The sequence below is a fragment of the Neofelis nebulosa genome, chromosome 6, assembly GCF_028018385.1.
Source record: "Neofelis nebulosa isolate mNeoNeb1 chromosome 6, mNeoNeb1.pri, whole genome shotgun sequence".
Taxonomy (NCBI): domain Eukaryota; kingdom Metazoa; phylum Chordata; class Mammalia; order Carnivora; family Felidae; genus Neofelis; species Neofelis nebulosa.
The window spans coordinates 39,288,661-39,308,755 of NC_080787.1; the positions used below are offsets into that span (position 1 = coordinate 39,288,661).

At 45.2% G+C, this 20,095-nt stretch overlaps 1 protein-coding gene and 1 long non-coding RNA gene across 4 annotated transcripts in view; both read left to right on the forward strand.

Moving 5' to 3' along the window:
* TBC1D22B (TBC1 domain family member 22B) overlaps nt 1-16,685 on the forward strand; it is an 82,804-nt gene extending 66,119 nt beyond the window's left edge. For all 3 annotated transcript variants that reach the window (XM_058733769.1, XM_058733768.1, XM_058733770.1), the window contains one exon: nt 14,663-16,685. In XM_058733769.1, the coding sequence (XP_058589752.1) occupies nt 14,663-14,791 (129 nt within the window). In that variant the 3' untranslated portion in view covers nt 14,792-16,685. The remainder of the gene's footprint in view (nt 1-14,662) is intronic.
* On the forward strand, nt 222-5,412 carry LOC131514140 (uncharacterized). Its single transcript, XR_009262952.1, has 2 exons — nt 222-1,521; nt 1,764-5,412. It is a non-coding gene; the product is annotated as an uncharacterized LOC131514140 (long non-coding RNA).
* Nucleotides 16,686-20,095: the final 3,410 nt, after the last annotated feature.

Consider the following 20,095-nt stretch of genomic DNA (forward strand, 5'->3'; position numbering starts at 1 on the left):
CTCCTGCTTCTCCTTGGCTGAGCAGATATCTGGGCTCATACTGCCTGGGAGAGGGGCCCCAGAACTGACGACAGGAGGATCACTTGAAGGTGTTTCCTTCCTGAGGCCTCTGAGCAAGGGAACCTGAGGCAATGTGTGCACAGGTGCTGCAGGGACAGAGTGGCCCGTGAGCCATGTGAGCCATGGGCCACTTCCTGTGAGCCATGGGCCACTTGAAGTGAGAGCTTCTAATAGTGCTGGGCCAAGGCTCTGCCGTGGTCTGAGGGGCCCTCGGCAATTCTGGCCCTCAGCCTGGCCTGGTGTAGTGGAATAATGATGATTATATTAGGGTGACGTTTACAACATTGTTTTCATAGGTCCAAATGTCAGATATTGGCAGTTTCATAAGGTTCGACCTAATAATAACTAATTCTTAGCACTTTTAATGTAGCAGGCACTAATCTAAACGCTTATTTGTGTTGGGGCGCCTGGATGGCTCAGTCAGTTAAGTGTCTGACTTTAGCTCAAGTCGTGATCTCACAGTTCGTGAGTTTGAGCCCCGAATCAGGCTCAGTGCCAATGGTGCAGAGCCTGCTTGGGATATTCATTCTCTCTCTCTCTTCCCCCCTCTCCGCGCCCCCCGCCCCTTCCCTGTGCATGCTCACTCTGTCTCTCTCTCTCTCTCAAAATAAATATATAAACTTTAAAAAATAAATTTAAAAAAAATCTTAAAATAAATAATAAACAAATAAATCCTTATTTGTGTTTAATTCATTTAATCCTTGCAATAGTCCCACAGAGTAGGTCATAATAACTACCCCCATTTTACAAATGAGCAAACTGAGTCACAGCAAGATTAAGTAACTGGCTCAAGGTCACCCAGGGAGTTAGACACCCAGCATCGTGCCCCACACGTGGATTGTGCTCTGTTGCCTCTACCCTGGGGCCTGGCCAGACACCTCCTGGGGCATTTGAGCTGAATTCACATAGCAGTACTCCAGGATCCCGGGCAAGGATCTTCATCCTCCCCCTCCTCCCCCTTTCCCCTCCTGCTTCCTGGGCTTCCTCTGCCCTCTACCACCCCTCACCTTTCATTGATAATTGCTCACAGGCTTTCTTCTCATGAAGTAAACGTTTAACAAAAGATTGGTTGTTTTAAAACTGAGAAAGAAGTCCTCTAAGGTCCTCCTTTTGGTCTACTATTCTGGCTCCTGGGTTTTTTTCCTTCCACTGCCAGAAGGGCCTTCGGCCTCCTCATTCCTTTCCATGCCCTCCTTCCCAGGAGGAAACTAAGGCACTTGCCTCTGTGGGAAGGTGGAGTCCGAAAGACCACCACACCTGGAGGCAACAGGGAGTTCTGGACACTTGTACACGTTGCTGGAGCCCGGTTGGGGGGTTGGGGGGGTCTGGGCCTCTGTCTGGGAAGTCCTGGAGCTCCGCCCAGGCCCTGAGAGAGCCCCCAGGCTTAGGAGCCACTTGCGCTCTAGGGGCTCAATGTCAGACTCTGGAGGGGCTGGGGAGGAGGGACTCCACGCAAACCAGGTTTTTTTTTTTTTTTTAATTTTTTTTTCAACGTTTTTTATTTATTTTTGGGACAGAGAAAGACAGAGCATGAACGGGGGAGGGGCAGAGAGAGAGGGAGACACAGAATCGGAAACAGGCTCCAGGCTCCGAGCCATCAGCCCAGAGCCTGACGCGGGGCTCGAACTCACGGACCGCGAGATCGTGACCTGGCTGAAGTCGGACGCTTAACCGACTGCGCCACCCAGGCGCCCCGAAACCAGGTTTTTAAAAAAGTATCCTCTCTCTTTTACTTTGCAATAATTTTTATACTTACAAAATGTTGCAGAAATAGTAGAGTTCCCAAATAGCCTACCCATATCCACTTAATGTTTACATCTTATATTCCGTACTGTGATTAACCAACCAGGACGTTCAGGTCGATAAAATATTAGCAATCTACAGACTTTATTTGAATTTGACCAGTCTTCCCATTAATGTCCTTTTCTGGATGAGGATCCAATTCAGGATCCTAACCTGGGACAATTCCTCCGTCTTTGTCTTCCAGGACAAAATTTTCAAAACTCTTGGAGAGTACGGATTCGTTATTTTGTAGACTGTCCTTTAACTTGGGGTTGTCTAATGTTTTCTTATGACGAAACTGAGGGTCATGCCTTTTGGGGAAGAAACCACAGAGGTGATGTCTATATGAGGAGGTAGCTGGTGTTGGCAGGTCTCATTCCTGCCGCCTTCGATCGCTTGACTCGGGGGTCTCCTGAGTCTCTCCCCAGTGAAGTTACTATTTTCCCTTTGGTAATTGGTAAGTATCTTTTGTAGAGACAGTCTGAGACTATGCAATTCTGATGTTTCTCATCATTCGTTCACCCACTTTTTAACATTCATGAATGGCTCTTGCCTGTAACAGTCATTACTGTGATGTTTGCCTAATTGTGATTTTCTATTTTCACTGCTTCTATATTTATTAATTGCTATTCTAACCTAAGGGAGAGCTGTCCTTTCTCTCCCGTTTATGTATTCATGTATCTATTTATATCAGTATAGATTCACAGGTATTTATTTCATGGGTTATCTGACATTGTCATTATTTTGCTGTTCAGGTTGTCCCAGCTTTGGCCCTTGGGTTCTCCTTCAAGTTGTCTCCTATGTCTTTTTGATCCCATCATGTTTACCTTTTTTAAAAATGTTTGTTTGTTTGTTTGTTTGTTTGTTTTGAGAGAGCACGAGCCAGAGAGGGGCAGGGGACAAAGAGAGAGAGAGGGAGAGAGAGAGAGAGAGTGAGGGAGAGAAAATTTGAGCAGAGGAGGAACAGAGAGAGAGGGAGAGAGAGAGAATCCCAAGCAGGCTCTGAGCTGTCAGCACAGAGCCCAACACAGGGCTGAAACTCATGAACCGTGAGATCATGACCTGAGCCAAAATTAAGAGTTGGAGGCTTAACTGACAGAGCTACCCAGGCACCCCTGATCCCATCATTTTTAAAGCACTTCCTTACTTTCTGGTGCCATGAGATGCTCCCAGCTTATATTTTCTTTGCCTTACCTTGGAATCAACCATTCTCCAAGGAGCCCTGGTTAAGCCAGTTTTTTTGCCACTAAAAAATATTCAGAAGTATCATGATAACTTTGGAAATAAGATTGTAGGAAAGCATTTATGTGAAGTTCGAACTTATGATGTCAGGTCACTGGTTGTAGACGGAGTATTGACTGAGCAGGAACATGAATCTTCTGGGTGGTGGTTACATATGTAAAAATTGTCCAGCTGTATACTTAAGATTTGCGTAGTTACTGTGTACAAGTTATGCCTCACTGAAAAAAACAAAAAAGATTGACAACAGAGTGCGTGATAGGACGAGAGCACATGGTTCAGTTTGCTGCAAGGTCACCAGCGAAAGGTGAAAGTGCATTAACACTAAATACAACTAAATACAACCAATACACTAAAATCTCCATACTAAGTAGACAGTTGACTGTGTAAAAATCACCCAAAACAAAATGGGTAAATGAGTCCTTTCTCACATAGGAATCTTGGTATTGAGTGAGGATCTTGATGTTATTTGCATCGTGGGGGCTAGAAGGGCAAAGGGTGACCCTAGGATTCAGGGCTGCTGGCTGTAGGGGTAGTGGCCGTGCTAGAGGCTGTGTGATGCCGACCGAGGGTGTTGGGGATGGGAGCAGTGACGGTGGGAAACTGGCAAAGGGGAAGCTTCAGTGGTGGTCAGAGAGAGCGAGATCTGCCTTGGATGTGAGCGCCCTAATCAGAACCGGCAGGTCTCCTATGTGGCTGTGCACCTGCTGAGGGAGGGATTGGGGCTTCTCTCCCCAGCCGTGAGCCTAGAGAGAGTTCTGTCTGCCCAAGAGTTCTGTCTGCCTGTCCGCATCTCTTATAGCTGCCATAGGCACTTGAAGGAGAAGGTGAGCACAGGGGACTGTCTGGGGACCTAGGCTGAGCAGGTAAGAGCTGGGAGGCCTGCTGTCCCACTCAGCCCTTCCCAGCGCCTGCCCCTGGCCCGCGCTTTGCTGGGTGCCATCTCCCTGGCGGTGAGGAGCAGCCCTGCCAGGGTAAGAGGTTGAGGGGTGGGGGGAGGGAAGAGGCAGAGAGAAGGCAGTGTGGCCGGAGTGTCACAGGGTGAGGGGTGGTGCCGCAAGACCTGATTGTGGAGAAGCCTGTGGAGAGATTGGGCTTGACCCTCAATTGGGGAGGAACTTTCACCCCCATCCCTTGTTGGACCAACAGCCTCCGTCCTAAAGCCTGGCCAGGGATGTCTGGGCCTTGACCCGTGCTGCTAGCTCTTTGGAGATGGAATGAAGAGGGGTGCCTTGGTCCCACCCCACAAGGCCAGCAGAGTGAACTAGGGAATCACAGGGGTGTACACGCCACTGTGAAGTGGCAGAATCATAGCAGTGACAGTGGACTCTCCCGTCCTCTGGCCAAGGCTGAACCTGGCACGTTAAGTGAGCCTGGAGAGCCACAGAATTTGGTCGCCGGAAGACATCTTTATTCCTGACACCCAGTGGCAGAAACACCATCAGGGCAGGCTGTGGGCGTCGGACTCTGGGGGAGACTTCCCAGAGCAGGCGCATGTCAAACCCAGAAGGGCAGGAGATCGTTGAGTGAGTTCTGTGCGTGAGGGAACGTGGGCCGGTGCACCACCCCGTAATCACAACCAAAACCAAAGGAGTTGCCGGGGTGAAGGAGTGGAGCACCTCAAAAATCAGAACTTCAGTGTGCATTGGAAGGATATGAGCTATGCTGAAATGTGGGTATTCAGGAAAAAACGTGCGCAGAGCACTTGTACAGGCCCGCGGTGGTTCCCAGTGGTGGGGGCAGCCTCCTGGAGAACCGGAGGTGAGTAACGTCGTCTCTGAGCACTCTGGGGACACCTGGTAACTATGGACAAAGAGGACAAGTAGGTTCCCAGCAGCGGTGGCGTGCACGGGACCTTTGATCTGATTTGCTCCGTCAGCGTCAGTGACCTGGAGCAGCCAGCGACACAAGAAGAAGTGAATGTAGCAGAGCAAGTCCAGGTTCAGGGGAGCCACCCTGAGGACACAGTGGCCGTGGCCTTCGCACCCACCCTCCATACTGCAGCACGGCCACCCTTACTGGCCTGTCCATTACGGTCAAGCTCTTGTGATCCCTGCCCCAGCTTTTCACGATGGACGTACACTTTGCACCGGGGTTTCGTTCCTTGGAGCTCACGGTGTGCAAGCGACAAGAACTGGGTGGCGGCTACCCCGGAGAACACCCATCTGCCGGGGGTTGTAAACCGGTGACTTGTGGCCAGCTCCTGAGCCTGGCGGCGTCTGGCCTCCAGCCCCACCCAGGATGAGCTCCTGGCTTTGTTTTCTTGAATCTCTGATGATGAGAAACTAACATGTTGTATTTTGTAATAAACTCATAATTTATATTAAAAAAGAAAGAAAATTTGTACTGAATGAAGTAACCCACAGGAAGCCTGAAAACTGTTCCACTATGAATAACATATCTGGGAAAAGTGTATGTGCCTGAGTCAGAGAGAACAGGCACCTGAGTGAATGCCTGCTCCCTCGTCCCACAGTCTAAACAGTCATCTCAGGAAAAGCAGCATCTGTGAGAGCCCAGAAGGGCATGGGACCCCACAAGATGTGAGGGCCAACAAGGCCTCAGAGGTCTCAGAACTGATTTTGAGAAGCACCCCACAGAGGACTCTGAGGACTAATAATCAAAATTCCTTTACATAAAATGGGGACCAGCAAGGGAGTCAGTGGGGCCAGCTGATGCCTCTAAAGCAAGGTGGCAGCTGATCCCAGAATCCCGTGCCTCCATCCTACAGAAGAACACTTTGGAGAGACTCCTATTCTCAAAGTGTCTTTTGTAGGAGGTAGGTCAGAGTTGTTCAGTAGTGCTAAGCCTATAAGATGCTCGCGGCCTAAATAGAAACTAAATGCAAATAAATCCCTTGAATCAGATGGCATCCACCCACCACTTCTGCAGGAACTCAAGGGTAGGATTTTGGAGCACTGGCCAGTGCAGGCCTCATCTTTACAGACATCCAGTGAGTTGTCAGTGTGAATCCTGCCCAGAAGAAGGGTTCAGAGGGAGCCCCGGGAACTGAAGATCTTTCACCCACAGCAAGCTGGTGTGAGAAAGGGCACGATCCCTAGACATAACACAAGCCATTGAAGAACTCAACCTGGCCTTCTCTGATGGGAAAGTTGCTAAACACACTTTGGGAGAAAACCAGTGAATAAGTTTGACTCTCAGAAAGTTTACATACAAGGACATGGTTTTGAAAATTTTTATTGTAACCAGGGGAATTGGTTTGCTAACTCACTGATTCTCAGAATGGGGGATTTGTTTTAAAGAACTGCTTATTTGACTAGGAAAATATTATTACATGCCTGAGTACACTTTACATTTGCAAAGGATGTTCCAATATTGCTAAGTGATTCTACACACAGTATCTTATTTAATAGTGTATGTTTTATGGGGTCTTTAAGTTCTTTTGCTGTTAATTACTACACATCCTATCTTTGGTTGTGCTTGGCTCTTAGCACTGAGTAAAATCAAGCAACTGTTCCACATTTCCTTCAAACAGCGTCTGCCATGACTTCCTTTCTTTTGGTTCCTTCTACGTTATGCCCCATTTCTCTTCTTACTCCAGGGCAAGCGCTGAAATATATAGTGGTTATGAGCACAGGCTCTAGAGCCAGATTGCCTGGGTTCAAATTCCAGCCCAGTACCACTCTGTGCCCCTGGGCAAATTCCTTAATCTCTGTGCCTCAATTTCCTCATCTGTAAGGTGGAGATAATATTATGTATCTCATGGAGTTGGTGGGAAGATTAAATGAGTTAATACAGAGTACACGTAAAGCATGTAGAGCCCCATCTGGTGTGTAGTAAGTGCTCAATAAATGGTAGCTGTCACTATAATGATTATTCTTGGTGTTCTTGCTCTCCACTTCTTCCATCTATTGGACATCCTCTAAGAGGTTTCCCCTATACCTTTTCCTTACAGGGTCTCTTTGGCTATAACTTCTATCCCTTCTCCTTTGACCCCCTTATCTAATTGTTGCCTCCCCCCTACCCACCATGGCACTAATTTCTTTTCTGCCATATTCCTTTTCCTTTAGGATCTGTGGATTCTCAGCTGGCATCTAGGTCAGGTTGTTTTCTGCTATTTTAGCCACTTCCAACTTTTCTTTGGTCCCTTCCCATTAATTGGGAACTCCTCACTGCTGCTTGCTTCATAAGCTGTCTTCTCATGGCTGCAGTGTTCCATCTGACTGCCTGTCATGCTTAGTGCTCCCATGGGCTGGCTTTGTAACAAATCTTCAGTTATTCCCTGCTCAAACTTTGTCTCTTCCCTATCATTAGATAAAAGCCCCTGACTTGTGATTAACACCTTCTTCCCCCAGCCATTTGGTTTCTGCTTCTTTTCTATTATCCCAGATTTATCAGTCCTTTGGGCAGGGTTTCCCACTGTTGCAGCACTGTGCGAAGGGATGCAGTTCCTAGACATAGCCACGAGGTGGCAGAGTGCTCCCTCGCGATGCCTCACTGCCCAGGGGGCATCCGGGGACGTTAACGTGTGCAGTGTTAGAATTATTTCAAGGTTTACCGGAGGTTTCTAGCAAGGTTAGAGGCATTGGAAATTATAGGTAGATTCTATCCCAGCAAAGAATATTCCCATCTAGAGATATTACTCTTTTGTTGTTTATCAATTGTGCACGGGTTGTAATCGTTATAAAAAAAATTAGAAACACCAATAAGCAAAAAGAAAAAAAGAACTAAATACCTGAAGTTGTGCCACACAAAGGTGCTTTATTTTCTTCCAGATGTTTCCCCACACAGATCTCCACAAATACGTACTGTGTGTATATAGCCATTAATGCAACCATTTTATACCTTGTTTTGTAACCTCTTTTTATCACTTTACAAAATATGGTGGATAGCCTATCATGTCAAAAACTGTAAATTCCGCCATTTTTATATCTTTTACACATCACATGAGTACATGCCCATACAAAAACTGTGAAAACATTAAAATAAATTGGCTACAAGCTATTTTTATTTTATAGATTTATCTTAGTTTATGTAATGAAAGGTCTCTCTCTGTGTAACATCTAGGGGTTTCCTTCCTTAGGATCTCACCATGAGGGTGGCATCCCAAATATGCTTTTATTCCTGTAGAGCTTTTTAATCCCCCTAGAGGTAAGCCCACACCTGATTGCCCACTGGAATCATTGGGAAAGTGTGGTTACCAGGTCCCATCCCAGGGTTTTAGAATAAAAAAACTCCCGGGATGAGGCTTGGGCTCAGGTTTTTCTAAGAGGTCCTACAGTTGATTCAGCTTTTGCAGCCTGGTTGAAACTGCCTGGCTGTGATGACAGGACGAACCCAAGGGTTTTTGTTGAGGCTCCCAAGTTCCCAGAGTCTGCTTGCTAATATTCCGGATGAGGGTAACCAAGTACCATTCCTTCAGCTCCCCTTCCATGGAAGGCAGGGGTTGGTTCTGAGTCAATGAAATGTGTCCTCAAGAAAAAGGATAACGATTTGACCTCACCCAGCAAGCTGATTGAAAATGGGACTGAAAGGTCACGATCTCGCGGTCCGTGAGTTAGAGCCCCGCGTCGGGCTCTGGGCTGATGGCTCGGAGCCTGGAGCCTGTTTCCGATTCTGTGTCTCCCTCTGTCTCTGCCCCTCCCCCGTTCATGCTCTGTCTCTCTCTGTCCCAAAAAAAAAAAAAAAAAAATTGTTAAAAAAAAAAAAAAAAAAAGAAAATGGGACTGAAATTCTATAATGACAAAAGCAATTTGAACCAAAAAGAAGAAGGAGAAGAAGGGAAGGAAGGAAGGAAGGAAGGAAGGAAGGAAGGAAGGAAGGAAGGAAGGAAAAGGAAAGCAAGAAAAAAGTTTTCCAATGAATAAATTAAGTTAAAAATTTAATGTTAATATGGATACTTGGGTGTTAAACTTACCTCTGAAGGAAAGTATAATAAGAATTCTTGTTGACTGTGGTGTGAATCAAGAGAAGGGCAAGCTACAAGAGTAAACACTTTCATTTAGGGTCTAAGTTTAGAAGTCAGGAGATCCTAGGGAGCCTGGGTGGCTTAGTCAGTTAAGCATCTGATTGTTGATCTCAGCTCACGGCTTGTGAGTTCAAGCCCCACCTCCGGCTCTGTGCTGATGCTGTAGAGCCTGCTTGGAATTCTGTGTCTCCTTCTTTCTGACCGTCACCTACTTGTGTGTTCTCTCTCTCTCTCTCAAAATAAATAAAATTTAAACACACACACACACACACACACACACACACGAATTTAAAAGAAAGAAAAAAGAAAAAAAGTCGGGACCCCTAGACATGAATGGAAAAAAATTTTCAGTTTTATTTTCAGTAACCCCAAATTCAAAGTTGGCATTTCCTACATTAACAAATGTAGCCAGGAAAGCACAGTAATATTAGCGGTACCTTCCTTTGTCATTAACTGCAGGTATTTTCATATCATATTAAGTTGTTACAGATATCTGAAAACATTATGTTCATTGCTACTTTGAAATAGTGATAGTTATTTAATCTGCCATTAGATCCTGTTACAGAATATATTAATAAAGTACATATACAGCAGTATCATAAATTTGTTTAAAAATATTTTGATAACTTTCAATTTAACGGGCCTTCTTCATGGTACTATGTATTTAATTTTATGTATTTAAAAAATCATAATTCTAAGAAGGGATCCATAGGCTTCTCCAGATAGCCAAAGAGTCTGAGGTATAGAAAAGGGGAGGACCTCTATAGTAGAGAATCTGCCCAAATTAGAATAAAAGTATACTCCCTGAGGGGCACCTGGGTGTCTCAGTTGGTTAAGCGTTGACTTCGGCTCAGGTCATGATCCCACGGTTTGCGAGTTTGAGCCCTGCATTGGGCTCTGTGCTGACAATTCAGAGCCTGAAGCCTGCTTCAGATTCTGTGTCTCCCCCTCTCTCTGCCCCTCTCCTGCTTGTGCTCTCTTCCTGTCTCTCAAAAATAAATAAACATTAAAAAAAAATAATAAAAAGAAAGAAAGAAAGAAAGAAAGAAAGAAAGAAAGAAAGAAAGAAAGAAAGAAAGAAAGAAAAGAAAGAAAAGAAAGAAAGAAAGAAAGACCTAGAAGAGAGGCCAAGACATCCCAGGGAGAATTGTTAACCATGAGAAAAGCGCACTCCAGAGACATTAGGTCAGCTAATAGTGTATTTAAACGCAACATTAGCATCTGGGTGGGTTGAGTGAAAATCATTAACTGGTTGAGTAAGCTGTCTGGTTGAATGAATTTCAGTAACAACGTTGGGATAGTAGAGGGTGGCTAACCTACAGGGTTTGGGGAAGAGAGGAGGTTGATGGCAACCAGGATGGGGGGTTGGGGAGGAGGGTTGAACATATGTAGAGAAGCATATAGGCTGATTCCTTTCTCAGTGTGTTCATCCTGTGCATTCACCACCATGTTGACTTAAGGCTTTGAGCTCTCTTCTCAGGCTTGGAAATCTCAGGGAAAAGGGTTATGATTAGAGAACTTTGTTTAGTAAGAGTACTCAGTGCTGGTGGAGATCTACAGAAATGAGCATTTTTCTGGAATGCACTTTCTGAATGAGCGTTAAATACCTTTTAAATGTTCATGTTCTTTGACAGTAATTTCAATCCTAGGAAGTCAGCCCATGGAAATAATCTAAAATATGGCTCTATGCACAAGGCTATTCATTGTAATTTCATTATAGTGAAAAACCAGAAATAATTAAGTACTCAGAACAGGAAGATGTAAAGTAAATTTGGTGCATCTGCATCGTGAGAAATTCTTTAGCCATGAAAATATTTACAAGGAGTTTTTAATATCAAAGGAAATGCTTATGACAAATGCTAAGTAGATTCAAAATTATGTAGATAAAATGTTTCAACTATGGAAAGTGTGCAGAAAAAGGAGTGGAAGGAAATATGCCAAAGTGTTTAAAAGTGACGTCCTTTTGGGGCTCTGGGCTGCCTCAGCCAGTGGAGCATATGACTCTTGATTTTGGCGAGAGAGAGAGAGAGAGAGAGAGAGAGAGAGAGGGAGGGAGAGAGAGAGAGAGAGAGAGATTGGGGTCATGAGTTCAAGCCCCACATTGGGTGTAGAGTTTACTTAAAATCTGTTTTAAGTTTGGGGCGCCTGGGTGGCGCAGTCGGTTAAGCGTCCGACTTCAGCCAGGTCACGATCTCGCGGTCCGTGAGTTCGAGCCCCGCGTCAGGCTCTGGGCTGATGGCTCGGAGCCTGGAGCCTGTTTCCGATTCTGTGTCTCCCTCTCTCTCTGCCCCTCCCCCGTTCATGCTCTGTCTCTGTCTGTCCCAAAAATAAATAAAAAACATTAAAAAAAAAAATTAAAAAAAAAAATCTGTTTTAAGTTTATTTATTTATTTTGAGAGAGAGAGAGCATGAGCAGAGGAGGGGCAAAGAGAGAGAGGGAGAGAGAGAATCCCAAGCAGGCTCCTCACTGTCAGCGCAGAGCCTGATGCGGGGCTCGAACTCACAAACTGCGAAATCATGATCTGAGCCTAAACCAAGAGTCAGACACTTAACCGACTGAGCCACCCAGATGCCCCAATAAATAAATATTTTATTTATTTTATTTTATTTTGATTTATGTTTATTATTTTGAGAGAGAGAGAGAGAGAGACAGGGCATGAATGGGGGAGAGAGAGCAGAAAGAGAGGGAGACACAGAATCTGAAGCAGGCTCCAGGCTTCGAGCTGTCAGCACAGAGCCCGATGCGGGGCTCGAACCCACGAACTGGGAGATCATGACCTGAGTCAAAGTCAATACTTAACCGACTGAGCCACCCAGGTGCCCCGCCCCCATAAATAAATATTTTAACAAAAAAAGTGGCTTCATCTTGGTTATGAAATTACGGGTGATTTATTTTCTGCTTTTTTACTTTTTACTAAGCAAAACTACCACAGAACATGTATTACTAAAGAGAAAAAGTTCTATCACCCGAGTAATGCATCAACACTTTATTGTAAAAATTGAAAACACAGAGCCCAAAAGATACAGAAGTATAACGGGAAAAAAGTGAAGGTCTCTCATCCCTGAAGGTAACTACTGTTAACAGTTTACCACCTCACCTTCTAAATTTTTTGTATACATATGTGCATATACAAATGTATTGTGTTTTTTCATTTACCTAAGTGGGATCATCCTGTATTTTTCTACAACTTACTTTTCTTTGGTACTTGTAAAATTGTCTTTGTTATCTTTCCACCTCGGTGCACCTAGTCCGACTTCATTTGTCCCGTGTGCTGCCGTGTATTTCACGAAGTGGATGACCACTGTTTATCCAGCGATTGATTCCCCACTGTTTGAAGCAGTGGTGCATGCCGGGAAGACCCTCCTGCCGGACTGCGAATATTTCCCTAGGACAGGATACAGGGGTGGAGTTGCTGGATCAAAGACCATGTGCATTTCTGATTTTGATAGCTACAGCCTGTCTTTGTTAAGATGATATAAGCTTGTCCCCTGTAACCAAGACCCTAGAATAGCAGTGGCTTAAAACCAGACCGTTGTTTACTTCCCCACAGTTCACAGTCTTTCAGCATAAGCAATCGAGGGCTCACATCCCGGCTCCAGTGTGGCAGGGATTCAGATGTCTTCTGTCTTCTCCCTCTGCCGTCTTCAACGCATGGCTGTAATCTTATGGTCTGAGATGACTGTTCCCCTCCTCCACTCACACCCGCTTTCTGGGAAGTGGGGAGGGAGAGGTTTTAGGGCAGAACCAAGAACATACACTGTCCCAGAACGGGGCTCTTAAACAGTGATGTACCACAGGCAGCTTTGTGCACAGCTAAGTTTCTATTTCTAAAGGAAGAAATCTCGTAAAAGATATGCAAGACCTTTCCACTAAAAACTACAAAACATTGCTGGGTGTTCAGAACAGCTAAAAGCAAGAGTACTCACCGCATGCGTGTTGGGCCATAGGCACTCTGCCTGTTACCTATTCATATTACTCACCTGTTTCTCTATTTGGTGGTTTTCTTATTTCTCAGTGATTTGTAGGCACCCTTTTTGGTTATAGATATCAACCTTTTGTCTTTTATAGGTGTTACAAATATTTTCTTACAGTCAGTTTCTTTGCTTTTTATTAATTTTATTTTTTTTCGTTTACATCCAAATTAGTTAGCATATAACTTATAGTCAGTCTCTTAGATTTTAACTTGGTTTTCGGCACCTTTTGACATTTTGAAGTTGTATGTAATCGAGTCTGCCAGTCTTCTTGTGTCTCTGGGTTTTGTCTTGCTACTATTACTTTTATAATCAGAAAAATAAGACTATGCAGTTGATGGGGCACCGAGGTGGTTCATTGGGTTAAATGTCTGACTCTTGATTTCAACTCAGGTCACGATCTCACAGTTTATGAGAGTAAGCCCTAAATCTGGCTCTGTACTGACAGCCTGGAGCCTGCTTAGGATTCTCTGTCCTTCTCTCTCTTTGCCCCTCCCGCTGTCTGTCTGTCTGTCTCTCTCAAAATAAATAAAATTTTAAAAAAGAAGAAGAAGAATATGCAGTTCAAAAAGAGACACAGGGGTGCCTGGCTGGCCTGGTTGGAAGACCATGGGACTCTTGATCTCGGGGTTGTGGGTTCGAGCCCCACATTGGGTGTAGAGATTATTTAAGAATAAATAAGTAAATCAACTTAAAAAAAAGAGAAAGAAAAACAACATGAAGCAGCAGCAACAACATGGGTAAATAAACTACAGAGAAAACCTCACGTTCGCTTTTTATTCTGTTATCCTCTTTAATAGGGTGTCTCTATGGGAACTGTTTGAGGGACCTGGGCTTTGAGAACTGAATAGGATTGAGGTAGGAAGAGGGGAAAAGGAAAGGTATTCCAAGTGAAAGGAACCAAGTAAACTAAACTACGGAGGCACAGATAAATCTGGCTGAAATGGGCCTAGCTGGAGGAGGCATGTATACTGGGATAGTAGGAAATGAGCTGGACCGGTAGGTTGAGGACAGGACAGTCTTTGGAGAACAAGGAAGAAGCTAAATATAGTGATTACAAGTGAACACTCGATTAGGAGAAATATGTCAAATGCATAAGGTTATGCATTTATGAATATGAATAAATGAGGGTTTTTTTTAATAAATGTTATTTTTAAAGGAAGCAAATTAAGTATCTAACAAAAGATAAATGGTTGAGTACATTTGGGTATAGCTACATACTAACCCTGAGAATAGTCAGTTTTGAAGGCTGCATGGAAAGACACTAAAATTCTAGAGAAAGAAGATGATTAAAAAGCATAAAATCATAATTATGATTACAGCTGTTTAAAGAAATATGCGTGTGAGAAAAAGACTGAAAAGCAGTACTTGGAAATGAAGAGAGTATGTTTGGATGATGAGGGAGATTATTTTTCTCTTTTAAATATCCTTATTTGTCGGTGTCGTTTTCTGTTTATAGTATTGTTCAAAGAGGCAGGTGCTAGTGGATATCGGAAAATTAGCAGAGGCTTTTCAGGGCTTTCTGAAGGTGAACTGGGGGCCGGGAGATGTGTGCTGCTCTGGAGGAGGGAGCCCGACCTTGCGGGATGTGTGTGATCCAGGAGGAAGGGACCCCATCCCAGGGCCTGCTGGTCCCCTGGTCTGTAGTCCCGGGATGATAAAAACGTCTTTCTTGCATTCCAGGGTCTCCTGATGCTGCTACAAAACCTACCTACGATCCATTGGGGCAACGAAGAGATTGGGCTGCTGCTCGCCGAGGCATACAGACTAAAGTACATGTTTGCCGATGCCCCCAATCACTACCGCCGATAGGTGCTGTCTCCCCAGGGGGGACCCAGACTGTCCCCATCTCTGATGGCAATCTGATCACTGTGGCCACTGTGCGAGCCGTGGACTCAGGCCAGGAACCACTCCTGCTGTAAAAAGCTCACATCCGCCGCCCAGGTCTTAATTCTTTGGCGTGCCTGTCCACCACTCCATGTCTCTGGATATGTTTCTTGGACCACTGTCAGTATTCCATGACATGTGGATGGGCCCAGCTCTGGGAGAGGACAGGAAAGGAGGTACAGGGTTGTCTGCCCCTTTCAAAGAAACTGGACAGAAGAAGGGGAAGGCTCAGGGTCTCAACTCACATTGTCCCTACATGGACGGACTGTCTCTTGCCTCCCGGCCCCAACTGATGCCGTTGCTTTTTGTGACATGGTTTCATTTGATCACAGGTCAAAAAACGCCTTATGTTTTCAAAAGACTCCTGGCCCCTCCCCCCCTCCCTCCCTCCCTGGTTCCTAGCCCTTCCCCCTCTGCCCTCGTGTGAGCCGGTGAGGGGCAGTTTTAGACTGTTGTTCTCAGATAGAGGAGGCACTGATGCTTATAAGTCTGGGCAGAGGCGTACACCCAAGGGCTAGGAATTTTAGTTTTCCTTTTCTCACCAGATGTCTGTATGTGTGCCTGCGTTCGTGTGTGTACGTGAGTATCCACACCCCTCGGCATTTAGTTACATGTCCGAATTCATGTGTCCAGACCAGCCCTGTCACGACCCGCTGGGAAGGGCCCCCCCGGTGACCAAGTATATAAGCATCCCTTGAGAAGGATCAGGGCAGGGGGAGGGAGAAGGGGCTGTTTACCTCTCCAAACCCTTTTTCCATGATGACCCACTCCAAGATATTATGTGTAAATTGTGTTATTATGTATATGGGTAAAGATGTACAAATATACGTCCTCTTTGTAGCAGATATGATTTTATATTTATAATGTGCATCAACATGTGAAAGCAATCTAGGTCACTAGCACAGATGACGTCGCCAGGCAGGTGGGCCCAGCGCCTCCAGGTCGGTTTCTGGGCGCCCCCCTGTGAGGGAGCGGGTGGGCGTCTGCCTGAGCAAGTGGCTCTGAGCAGATGGAGCTGCTTTGACAACCAGCGGTGGCCGTCCCAAGCGTCAGCGGCTGACTTTTTCTGTCTTCCCCCCTCCCCACCCCTCCCTGGGTCTTGGTGGAGCGTCAGCCCCACTCCTTCCCCCTGTTGGGCAGACAGAGCCCCCCTGCCCCCCACCCCTCACCCCTAGCCACCTCCCAGAGAGCATGTTTTCAGCCCTTCCCTTTCCCCAGGATGCTGGGGGAGAGCTTTTGTTTTTCCGTTTTAAGCCAGCGTTGTATTCAAGACAGAAGCTGTGACTGACTCATCAGTGCCAAGGAAAGGGGTTTCCTGTGTCTCCCTGGGGTTGAGGGCTCTTCTCCGAGAGAAGCATCCAGCGTCCCCCACTGTCACCACCATACCCCACACCGCTCATGAGATGCGTGAGGCGTGTTTGATTTCTAGAGTTCCGTAGTGGAGAGGCGGCGGGGGGGGGGGGGGTGGGGGGGGGGGATGGTGGCAAGGAGCCGTCGTCCTCTTGGGAAGCCGGTCAGTGTCCCCAGTGGGTGACGCCCTTGAGTCTCCGCCAGTGAAGCTCCACCACGCTGGCATGTTACATTTCTCATCTGGAGCTGTTTCTCAGGCATTCTTCCCAACCTTCTCCTGTTCCCCTTCCGTGTGCCTCAATAGTCTCCTTCACAGAGCAAGAGGGCGGTGACCCTCCCTCAACCGGACTAATTAAAGAAAGACACTTGTGTTCCCAAGTGGTGGTTTTATTTTTTTAGTTTTTATGTTTGTATGGAAATTGTGGATAAAGTGAAAGAATTGTAAATAAATAGTGTATTTCCTCCTCCACTGCTGATTTTTCTCCCATGGGTTTGTGTAACCTGGAACCTAAGGCGTGCCCTTTGGTCAGGTTTTTCTTGCTGACGCCAGTAAGGATGGGGGACACATTTTCCGTAGGGCAAGCCGGGGACCGACAGAGAGTCAGAAGGCGGTCTCGGGGGATGGTGCATCGACTCTGTGCTGGATACTGTGGAAAATACAAAACTGAGCCACACGGTACCTAACCACTGACATTTACAGAGCACCTCGCCATACGCCAAGTGCTGCGAGAAACACTTGGATGGTTTCCTCACCCAGAACTTCTCCCTGGATTCATTCGAGAGTGTTGCTTGGTTTCAGCAATTAGGAGCTGTCTTAGGGTCAAATGCAGCAACACGCTACAGAAACCCAGACGTAACGGTGGCTTACACACCAAGGGAGCATACCTTCTGCCTCACATCAAAGTCCAAAAGTAGACCACCCAGGGCTAGGATGATGGGTCTGTTTCACAGAGTCTTTAGGAATCTGGACTCCGCCTCGCGGTCTTCACCGGGGAAGATGGGGCTGCCACGCCAGCCACTGCATCCACTTTCCAAGCAACAGGATGGATAAAGAAGGGACAGAGAAAAAGGAATGAAAAAAAAAATGTGTCAGCAGTACCTTAAGGAATGTTCCAGAAAGCTGCCCCTTAATACCTCCTTTTACAACTCAGGGAGCGGAACTTAGTCCCACAGTAGGTCACACCTCGTTGTAAGGGAGGTTGGAGGAATAGTCTGTTCCAGGCGGCCATATGCCTGGCTCAAAATCAACAATTTTTGCCCTCAGTCGATACACATATCTTAAAGAACCTGAGAGGAGACACTTAACCATTTATGTCCCTCCTTCATTCCTCCGCTTGATCTTAGCCAAAAGGCCGAGAAGAGATTCCTCCTTCATTCCTCTGAAACTGATTTCCCTTCTGCCTGCAAAACTTTCTCGAGAAATTCTCTTAGTGTTCCTTCATCTGAGAATGGTCTTTATTTTGCCTTCAGTCCTGAATATATTTTCTCTAGGTATAGTTATTCTGGCGCTTTAAAGATGTCATTCCACTGTCTCTTCCACAGTTTCTGATGAGAAATCCAGTCATTGAGATCGCTGTTCTAGATTTAATTCCATTAATTAATTAATTAATTCCACTTTTCTCAGACTGTGTTTTTAAAAATTGTGGCAATATGCACAGAACATAGCTTGCCATCTTCGTCATTTTTAAGTGTACAGGTCAGTAGGGATAAGTCCATTTGCATCGTTGTGCGACCATCACCACAACTCGTTTCATCTTGCAAAACTAGAACTCCGTCTCCATTAAACGACACCTCCCCATTTCCTCCTCCTTACAGCCGGCAACCGCCATTCCACTTTCTGTCTCTCTGAATTTGCCGACTCTAGGTAAGTTATGTAAGTGAACAATACAGTATATGGGGGTTTTTTGATTGGCTTATTTTACTTCGTAACGTCCTCAAGGTTCACCTATGTTGTAGCATGTATCAGAATATCCTTCCTTTTAAAAAAAATTTTTTTTTATGTTTATGTTTGAGAGCGTGAGCATGGGAGGGGCAGAAAGAGAGGGAGACACAGAATCCGAAGCAGGCTCCAAGCTCTGAGCTGCTGGCACAGAGCCCCATATGGGGCTCAAACCCACAGAATGTGAGATCATGACCTGAGCCGAAGTCAGACACTTAACCGACTGAGCCACCCAGGCGCCCCATCCTTCCTTTTTTTAAGGCTGAATAATATTCCAACACGCGCGTGGGCACACACACACACACACACACACCATATTTTGTTTCCATCCGTCGGTGGTCTTACATTTTTTGGCCATCGAGAATAATGCTGCTGTGAACACAGGTGTGTAAATACTTAAAGACCTTGCTTTCAGTTCTTTGGGGTATATACCCATAAGCAGAATTACTGGACCATACGGTAATTCTATTTTTGATATTCTGAGGAATATGTTTTTTCTCAGACTGCTTCTAAGATTTTTTTTTTTCCCTTTGGGTTTCAGAAGTTTGATAGTGTATCTGAATTGTGGATTGTTTGGGGGGTTATTTTTGTTTTTGGAGTTTAGGGTTTTTTGTGTGTTTTTTGGTTGTTTGGTTTTGCTTTGTTTTGTTGCATTTATCCTACTTGGGATTTGAGTTCCTTGAATCTATAGTTGTATGTCTTTCACCAAGTTTGAGAAGCCTTCAGCTATTATTCTTCAAATATATATGTATTTTTCTGCACCAGTCTCAATCCTCCCTTGGGACTCTAATGATGTGAATGTTAGACCCATACTTCCTCAGGTTCTGTTTTATTTTTTCACTTTTTCTCCTTTCTGTTCTTCAGATTAAGAACTTTCTTTTTGTCTATCTTTAAGTCCATTGACTCCTTTTCTGTCATCTCCATTCTACATTAAGCCCACACAGTGAATTTTTTTTAAAGTTTATTCAATTTTGAGAGAGCATGAGTGGGGGAGGGGCAAAGGGAGGGGAACAGAGGATATCCAAAGCAAGCCCTGCACTGACAACAGTGAGCCTGATGCGAGGCTTGAACCCACAAACTGGGAGATCATGACCTGAGCTGAAGTCAGACAATCAACCAACTGAGCCACCCAGGCATCCCAAGCCCATACAGTGAATTTTTTTTAAGTTTATTTATTGATTTATTTGTGAGAGAGAGGGAGAGACAGTGCATGAGTGGGGGAGGGGCAAAGATAGAGAATCCCATCAGGTTCTGCTCCATCAGCACAGATCCCGATGCGGGGCTTGAACTCACAAACCGTGAGATCATGACCTGAGCCGAAATCAGGAGTCAGACGTTTAATGGACTGAGCCACCCAGGTGCCCCATGAATTTTTACTTCAGATATTGCAGGCTTTGGTCCTACTATTTCCATTTGATTTTTTTTTTTTTTTTTTTTTTGTGGTTCCTGTTTCTCTCCTGAGTTTTCCCTTCATTTCAAGTGTGTTTACTTTTACCTCATGAAGCATAGTTGTAATACCTGTTTTACATTTTTGTCTGGCATTTTTAACATCTGTCTCATCTTGGGGTTGGCATCTTTCAATTGGCTTTCCTCATAAAAATTGACCATCTTTTCCTACATCTTTGAATGTTGAGTAATTTTGGACTGTATCCCGGACATTTTGAATGTTATATGTGAGAGTCTTGGTCTTACTAAAATCCCCTAGAGCAAGGGTCAGCAACCTATGGCCTGTGGGCCAAATCCAACCCTCTTTTTGTAAATAAAGTTTTATTGAAACACAGCAATACTTATTCATTACATCTTGTTTTTGGCTTCTTTGACGCTCCAGTAGCAGAGATGAGTAGTTGCGATAGACTGTATGGCCCACAAAGCTTAAAAATATTTACTCTCTGGTCTTTTATGGAGAAAGTTTGCTGATCTCTGCTCTAGAAAGCACTGAC